This window comes from Petaurus breviceps, unplaced genomic scaffold (assembly GCF_028583685.1).
Source record: "Petaurus breviceps papuanus isolate PSGF00001 unplaced genomic scaffold, PetGlider_PUasm1.0 90919, whole genome shotgun sequence".
Lineage (NCBI taxonomy): Eukaryota > Metazoa > Chordata > Mammalia > Diprotodontia > Petauridae > Petaurus > Petaurus breviceps.
Window position 1 is genome coordinate 21,407,973 of NW_027187378.1, and position 9,118 is coordinate 21,417,090.

At 40.6% G+C, this 9,118-nt stretch overlaps 1 protein-coding gene across 1 annotated transcript in view; it reads right to left on the reverse strand.

Moving 5' to 3' along the window:
* Positions 1–9,052, reverse strand: part of FBLN7 (fibulin 7) — a 77,640-nt gene extending 68,588 nt beyond the window's left edge. The window contains exon 1 of the mRNA XM_069075556.1: positions 8,551–9,052. Coding sequence (XP_068931657.1) covers positions 8,551–8,625 — 75 coding nt within the window. The 5' untranslated portion in view covers positions 8,626–9,052. The remainder of the gene's footprint in view (positions 1–8,550) is intronic.
* Between the last annotated feature and the right edge of the window lie 66 nt (positions 9,053–9,118).

Sequence of the window (9,118 nt, forward strand, 5' to 3'; positions counted from 1 at the left end):
GGAAGGAAGGAAGGAAGGAAGGAAGGAAGGAAGGAAGGAAGGAAGGATAAATTTGTTAAGTGCCTATTATGTTCCATGCAATGTGCTAAGTGCTTTATAAATATTATCTCATTTGATCCTTGCAAAGACCCAGGAGTTAGATGCCATTATTATCCCTATTTTATACATAAGGCAGACCGAGATTAAGTGACTTGCCCAGGGTCACATAACTAGCAAGTGTCTGAGGCTAGATTTGAATTCAGGTCTTCCTGACTCCAGCACCAGCACTCTAACCATACTTAACTGTGTCGGCACACACACTGTGCCAAAGCCAGACATTAGAAGTAATGACTCATATAAATTTATCCTGGTAGTCAAGAGAATGAGGGCACTGGATATCAGTGCCATAACTGGAAATTCTTACATAAGGGGTTAGTAGGGGGAAGAGATCCTAGAATACTCTATGGTCATTGTTGATTACTAGCACCTTAATAATGCTGTTGCTGATCCCAGGAGCCCTGGGTGAGTCCGGGCAAAAGCTGTGATGGCAGTTGGACCCCTGCAGAAGGGGCGTCCTGCTGAGTAAAGGGGGAACCCCCACACTGCTTCCTCCATTTGGGGTACATATTTCCAGGGCACCCCACTTAGTCCTTCCTCTAGTTCTCCATGACTCATGGCTGTTGACTGCTAACAACCTACATCAACCCAAATATTCCCCCCTCTTCATGAACTTGTACTTGTTTACCAAGTATAGCCCTTCATTTTCAAACAACTGGTTTTCGAGACTTGTTTATATGGGTTCCAGAATCCTGGTCCTGAGTTGAGAAATTCTCTTCCATTGCAAGAGGGCCTTTTAATTTTTTTTAGATTTTAATTGCATCTCTGCCCTTTGGTAAGTTTTGATTAGAGAAAACGCCTGTTACAGCATGCAGCACCTGTTTCGGGGTGAGGAGTATAGGCTTTGCAGAATGGCAAAGAATTCTTATTCCTGGAATGTAGGTTTTTGTATAGCAAGCTCTCTGTTAGAGGACTAAGCTTTACCCAGAGACCCTTCACTGAGACCCCACCAAACAACAGTGAGGACAAGAGGCTGCTGTAAAACAGTCAGGGTTTATCTTGATTAAGGGTTAGAGCATGTTCTAGAAAGAAGGTCTCTGAGGACTGGGGTATGTGTCCCCTTGACAGGCCTGGTGGTGTGGTAGAAATAATATGGAATTTGGTTCACATCCCATCTCTACTCTGTTGTTACCTTGGGCTTGAAGTTTTTAGCTCCCTGACCTTCCCACCTCTTACCTTCACCTTGCAGCCCTGTCTTCTAATATGTGGGCAGGCCAGACCACCTTTTTCTGCTTGTATCTGTATCCCTAGTCCTAGCACATAGTAGGTGCTTAATAAATTCTCTCTCTCTCGATCTCTCCTGTCTCTGTCTGTCTCTGTGTCTCTCTATGTGTATGCCCTTCTCTGTCTCTGTCACTCTTTCAATCCATCACCAAGACTTTCCCCCAATCTAAAGAGGGCTAAGGAAGTTCAAGCAAATGAATCTTTAATTGATCGTTTTCTTATGAAGGTGGAAAACACCCAATTTGCTACTCTGACCTGGTAGAAAAAAAAAGGGTGGATCAGCAAGGATAACCCCTTGAATGTAACCTTAAAATATTCAGAGAGCTGGGAAGTTGGAAAAGAACAGATCCAGAAAGGTGGGAGGTTGATCCTAAGCAAAATTGTAAATTAGGCAAATTTTTAGCCTACAATTCTACCATCTTTGCTTCCCCTGACCCCCACTTCAGTCTTCCATATACACACCTTCAGTTTTCTGACATTTCCTGGGTTCCTCTTATTATAAAGGAAAATTATCTGATAAACTCCTTCACCCTAAGGTGTTACCAATTTTAAGTGATTCCTTCCTGTTTTCTCTTCTTCCTCTTTTTTTTTTTTTTTGGTCTTTTGTTATAAGGCAGGGGGAGGGAGACAAATGGGGAAAATATAAGTAATGTAAAAATAAAAGATATCTATAAAGTCTACTTGCAAAAGCAATGATAATCAATAGATATGCCAGGTCCATTTCATATCCTGTAGAGTAGTATCTAATGTAAGATATTAGTATGGTTACAGCTCAATAGGTAGAGAACTCTGGGACTTGCTATTTGCTCCTGAAAGCCACTGGAATACTTCCCCCTCGATTTTATAAGTCCTCAACAGCAGGGCAGCTAGGTGATGTAGTGGATAGAGCTCCAGCTTTGGAGTGAGCAGAACCAGGGGTTTGAATCTGACCTCAGATACTTACTAACTGTGCAACCTTGGGCAAGTCAGTTAACCCTGATTGCCTACAAATAAACCAAAAAAGTCCTCAACAGCAGCCTAGATCTCTGTCTCTAAACCAGCCTCTGCCTCGATTCTCTCACCCTGATTCATCCATGACTTTCCCTGTTGGCTAAGAGGCAGTGATTCAGAAAGACTAGAATAGAGAGGATCCCTTGGATTGCTCATTTAATGACATCTCTTCCCCCTTCTTTACTCTCTGCTGCTTTTTCTTTCCGCTGGTGTTACAAAAAATGGGATGGAGATGAAGATGAGAAAGCCATAACAGAGTGCTGGCAAAACCTATCTGGGGCACATTTCCTACTCTCCCCACCCTCCCCACAACCCTGGCCCCCATCCCACACTCCCACTCTAGAATCATCCTCTTCCTTGACCCAAGTACAAAATTTCCCAGCTCTGAGATAAGGAATGCACAGGTAGGAGAGAGTGAGAAATAGAAGAATTTGTGAAATTCTACAATAACAAGCAATCTCAGCTCCCTAGTAAAAGCAACATCTCAATTTGGACGAAAAGTGATCTTAATTATTATTTCACTTGTCACCATTGTTATGAAACAAACTTATCAGCCTCCAAACAGAAAGCCTCTGCGGGAATTTCCCACAGTTGCTGCCTTGGGTAATTTGCTGCTACTACCAATTGAGAACCAATGGGGATTTCATCTTCAGAATATTAAATTCACAAAATTCATTACATTCCTCTTTTCTACATCCCTCTTTCCATCAACCCCAAAGTCAACTCAAAGGCACAAACTTTTTTACTCTAGCATGAGGAAAGCAAGCTACTGATGCTGAATAATTAGAAATGAATAAAGCAAAAGACAATCGTCTGATTGTGTTTCCTACAGAAGTCTGGCCAGTGCAAAGCAATTGCCACCATAAGAAGGCAAAAATACCTCAGAAATTACTTAAATCAGCAAACACTTGTTCTTTTCAAATAAAAAAAAAAGATAGCAAATAAATTTAGAAAGTAAACTCATTTGTGACATGTTTCAGGAGAGGATTATGAGGAGTGTCACCTCACAAGCCAGTAAATCAATGGGGATAATAGGATCAGAAATGAGTTTATATAAAGTTTAGCATGAAATTCATCTAAGCCAGATCACCCCAAGAGCACTTCGAAATGAAAAGAAAAATAGCAAATACATTTTTGAAAGAGTAATGTTTCTATAACAATTTGTTTTCATCACTGATGTCTCTGTACCCATAACAACCAAGATAAAGTAAAGAAGCGCAGCTGGACCAGATCGAATGCAAACAGAAGAAATTCTCCAGGAACTGATACAATTTTTAGAGTACTAATGAGATAGGGATCTTAAAATTTCTGAAGGAAGAACTTTACCAAATGACTGAAAAAATCAGACAGTGTCAGTAACCTTTAAAACTATTCATAGACATCAGTGACCCACTTTATCACATGATAAAATATGAGAACGATCTAGATATATATTGAACAAATCGTTGATGAGAGTTTGAGAAAAGGACATGGGGCAAGAAATTCTAATAGACTGTACACATTTTTACAGTCAAACAACTTATCGAAAAGTGCTAAGAATATAAGATCCCACCTTATTTAGCCTTTGATTTTAAAAAATAAATAAAAAAGCCTTTGACTTGACAGCACAAAATGTAGCTGTGAGGGTTCTCCTTCAACAAGATGTCTCCCATATGTGTTAAAGAAAATATTCAGTTCTCTGCATTTACCTGGTTCCACTAAAGCATTGTTATTACTGGTGTACTCATGAGAATTGAACCAGGGACAGACAAGTAGATCTTAAAACCAAGCACCTCAATCAACTGGGGTACAACTGGTCAACTTATATAGCTTTATAACTGGGTCAAAGAGATGAAGAATAGATTGGAAGTGATCAAGAATTGAAAAATGGATGGGGGCGAGGAGGTATAAGAAATGCTGAAAGAGGGAGGTAAAAAGTGAGGAAGCTGAAGAAAATAAGGATAGAGGGACATTGACCAAAGTATGATCAGAACATTCTAGGAACAAGTACTAAAACTGAGTTGGGTACTTCCCATTGCTCAGCTTAGGGACAGTTTTCTTTCCTATGAGAACACATTTTCCTATAGTTCCTTCATGTTAGCAATATTTGGTCTAGTCACAGGCATTCATAGTGATGCCAGGCTCTCTTGAAACATGACAAATAAGGGAGACCTGTGGTCCTGATTCCATGCACACCCATTATGGTCACTTCAGACTCTTTGAGAGAAGCAACTGTGGTTTAGTGATCCTCTGATCAATATTAAGCACAAGACAGGACAGGGAGACACATGCTCACAAAAGGTGTTTTTCACTAGCATGGAACATTTTTTGTGTAGACTATAAATAGGCAAGTATCCCTTATTGATGAGAAAGCTCACTGTCCATTAAATCTGTGATATTACCAGGTCTCCTCAATTAAATCTATGGTCACTAAAAAAAAAGACAGCCGAACCATTCACACAGGAAAAAGCAAATGAATGAATAGCACCTGTTGTCCAGACTGTGACATGCATGTGAACAACTAAATGTTAGATAGTTATGTGACACAGTGGATAGAGCACTGAACCTGGACTTAGGAAGACCTGAGTACAAATCCAGTTTCAGACATTTGCTAGCTGTGTGATCTTGGGCAAGTCACTTAACTTCTATTTACCTCAGTTTCTTCATCTGTAAAATGGGGGCAATAATAGCACCTATTTCCCAAGGATGTTGTGAGGATCAAATGAGATATTTGTAAGGTGCTTAGCACAGTATCAGACACATATAAGGTACTATATAAATGCTAGCTATTAATATTATTATCATTTGCCAATTCATTGAGTTAATCTATCAGTGCATATGTGTTAAATGGGTGCAGTAATTGAATAGTAATCTAGTCCTAAAATGGAATGGCAGGAAGAGAGCAGGCTGAGTTGCATTTAAGAATTTCTGCAAGGCTTTCTACAACCCCAGGTTACCACCTTGTACAAAAATTCATATTTTCTAATATCAATCTTTTCCCAGTGATGCTATATGGCTACAAAAAATGAAGTATCACAATCCCTTAAGAATAGGAATCAAAAAATTTTAGGTTAGCCACAGAGCAATGGAGACTAGCCTAGTGAAATGCTACATAGTTCAGAAGCACTGAATTCAAATCCTACTGCTAACACAAAGAGAAGTCACTTCAACTTTTCTGAAGTCACTTCTTCAGACCATTATCTCTTCTTAGCCAAACAGCATCTCTACATCTTAATTATTCAACTTTGCCCTGATCCCGGCCAACCTGGAAATACTCTCAAATCTAAACACAATTGGAAAAGGGTTGTGGGGATAGGAGGAGGTTGGTGAAATTTTCCATTTTTTTTCTATCAATTATCATTCCTTTTCCTTAACCTCACCTAGACCCTCTCCCAACTAACAAAACTCTCCTACGAGAAAGAAAAGGTCCTGTTAGCCATCACTCAACACTCTTCATTTTTACTAGATGCATTTAACTCTAAAAGATGACTTAATTGACATGTGTCTATAATTCATGGCCAATAGATAGCAATAGAATTTTAAACAATATAAAATTAATTATCCAGATTGTTGCATTTAACTCTAAAAAATGACTTAATTGACATGTGTCTGTAATTCATGGCCAATAGATAGCAATAGAATATTAAACAATATAAAATTAATTATCCAGATTGTTGCCATCAAGACTGCAAGTCTCCCTTCTCCTCCTCCTTCACCCACTCACTATAATTACCTAATATTCTTCAATGCAGAATGGTCTAGGACCACTGCAGCAACCTTTTGCTTCTCTTATGTCCCCTATACACCTCATTAATTGTAGGAACTCAATAAGCATTTATTAAGTGTTGAAATGCATGAAGAGGGGATGTCCTGAAACTATGATTTATTTAATCGGGAAAATTCCCAGGGGATGGAACTCCCTCTACCAATGCAGGTCAGTAATTGTCCTGCAATTTCAAGAAGCACCTAGAGCATTGAGGAGTTAGGTGTCTTACTCCAGGGTCACATAACCAGTACATGTCAGAGGAAGGACTTGAATATAGGTCTTCTTGTCTGCAAGGCTGGTTCTAGCCTCTATACCCCCCACTTCTCAAAGACCAAAACAAATCAACCCTTTACCCTCAAGGAGCTTACATTCTATTGGGTTAAATAAGTAACCACTTGAAGACTGATCCTTTCTGGAGCTCCTCATCCTTCCTGTAATCTGGGGCCGGAAACCAGGATTCTCTGGGGGTTTCTCAGACCACTTTGCCAGTATGATCTGATAAAGTATGCCTAGGCTTTGGAACCAAGAAGCAAAGTCTGGTTAATCTCTCCTTTTTCATCTAATAATGACCCACATTTCTTTAGCATTTCCAAAGTACATTCCACATATCAACTCTTTGAGATAGGTAGTGTACATGCTATCATTCTCTTATAGATGGGAAATGACTTACCCCTAACAGAGCCAGTATTGATGACCAATTACCCTGGGTCCAAGTCCTAGCTGCTGCTCCAAGACATTTTTTTCCCAATTATACTAGTTTTCTTTGTAGTGCCTGGCACACAGTAGACAGTTAATAAATGTTTGCTGACTTGACTTTTTTACTTTCTGTAAAATGAAAGAGCTCAAAGACAGATTACATGGACTGAATGGGGTCACAGGTCAGACCACTGAGGTCCTTTCCAACTCTGAAATCCTATGATCCTGTTGAGTAATTCCTTAGGAAAAGCAGTGATTTTAGTAACCTGCCACTCTTTTAGGCACTCATAGTCCCTAAGTGTTTCGAAGATGTTGATGTATCTGTCAAAACAAAGTACATAGTCTTGGCCAGCAGATCACTTACTCCAGAGATCCAGTCCAATATAGAGAAAATTTTGCCAAAGTAATGACTAATGAGACACTGATATTCTTAGTAGCATAACCAACACATTTGCACAGCAATAGCCACCAGTCTCCCAAGTTTACTAAAGCCCACAGAGCTCATCATGCAAAGCTCTTTAGTTTCCCAGAGTTGTCCTAACATTCCTTCCTCTTATCCTTGTATTTGACAGCTCAGGTGCATCCAAGAAGTTCCAGTCTTATCCCAACCCGGGAAACCTCTTGCACAACCGTCAGACCAAGAGTCAATAAAAGGAGAAGAGGAGGAGGAGGAGAAAAAGGAGGAGAAAGCAAAAGGAGGAGGAGGAGAAGGAGGAGGAGGAGGAGGAGGAGGAGAAGGAGGAGAAGAAAGCAGAAGGAGGAGGAGGAGAAGAAGGAGGAGAAGGAGGAGGAGAAGAGAAGAAACTTTTCTTTTTTAAATATGGCATAATCACTTGGAATTCTTTCAATGATCAAAAAGCAGCCAGATTGGAAAATCAAAAAGGCAAGTTGTCCTTTTCCCTATGTGAAATAAAATGCAAACCCAAATTCCAAATGGCCCCATAGAAAATATTAGTCACCTTTCTCTGATTCTCCTGGAAGTGATACAAACACAGAGACAAGATGTTACTTTGGGGAAGTAATATGAACTTAGATCTATGTTTTCCTTGGTATCTGGATAGCCTTCATTGGGCAATTCCTTCTATCAGTACAGGTCAACACTTTCTCTGCAATTTATGGTCTTAGAAACTTGCCTAGAGCACTGGGAATTTAAGTGATTTACCCAGGGTTACATAACTAGAAAGTAGCAGAAGTGGGATTTGAACACAGATCTTCATGACCTTGTTCAAGACCAGTTCTCCATCCACTATACCATACTGCATCTCACAAGAAGCAAAAAAAAAAAAAAAAAAGTATTTATGATAGTACTTTCAGTAGGAAACAAGCATCTGTCCAGGGTAGAGAATAATTCAAGTTTAACAAGAGGGCAGGATTTCTGATGAAACATTGCAAAGGACAATGAATTATGACTCTCCCAGAAATAATCATATCTGTAGGCACTTTTATATGCTTGTGAGAGGATTTTCCAAGTCACTTTCTTCATAGAGTTGATCGATTACTACTTGGCAAATAGTTCTACCCACCCTTGGTCAAGACCGGTGTGCCACATGAGGGGAATGAGACATATACTTGAAAAAGCTAATAAAATATGCTTTTTTAAGGACACAAACTCTAAATTAGTTTTCTAACCTGCCCTATACCCTCAGCCCCCAACCAAAGTACCAACATGGAATCATAAAAAAAAAGCCCAGGGGCTTATGCATCTGGAGCTAGCATCTTCCACCTGTGAAAGGCAGGTGGACACCAGACTCTCAGCCATGAAATCCCCCAGTGGTACAGTCCACAGAAAACTATCTTACCTGAGATACCGGGGATCCTTGACAGGCAATGAAGGACAAGAAAAAGAACAAGGCACACTGAGATCCTGAAATCATCTTGCTAATTTGTGAATTTCTTTTCAGGGAGGAAAAATGCTTCTTTTTTTCCCTCTCCTCCCTCAAGATTGTCTTAAATGTGTCAAAAGCCCGGCAATGATTAGAGTCCAGAGGTGCGCTAGTTTGGGACGCCTCTGAGAAGTCAAGCTACCGGTTAATAATGCTGTTGAAGGCTAGGAGGCATAAGGCTACTCTTGCTGTCACCGGTACGCTCCGCTCTGTGGTCGTGGTCTTGGTACTGCCGCCGCTGCTGCTGCTGCTTCTGCTATCCCAGATGCAGAGGCGGCGGCAGCTGCTGCTGCTGCTGCTCTGAGGACTTATGAGCTAACACCTAAGTGGCTTGGTTTGGCTCTGATTCCATCCCTCCCACTCAAATACCCAGCAAAGCCTAGGCCAGTCCTTTAGTTGCAATCCAGGGGGGAAGAAGGGGTGGAGAGGACAGCACCAGCATGTGCCTCTGCCTGCCAAATTGCTGGCTGAGTCCCCAGGCCCT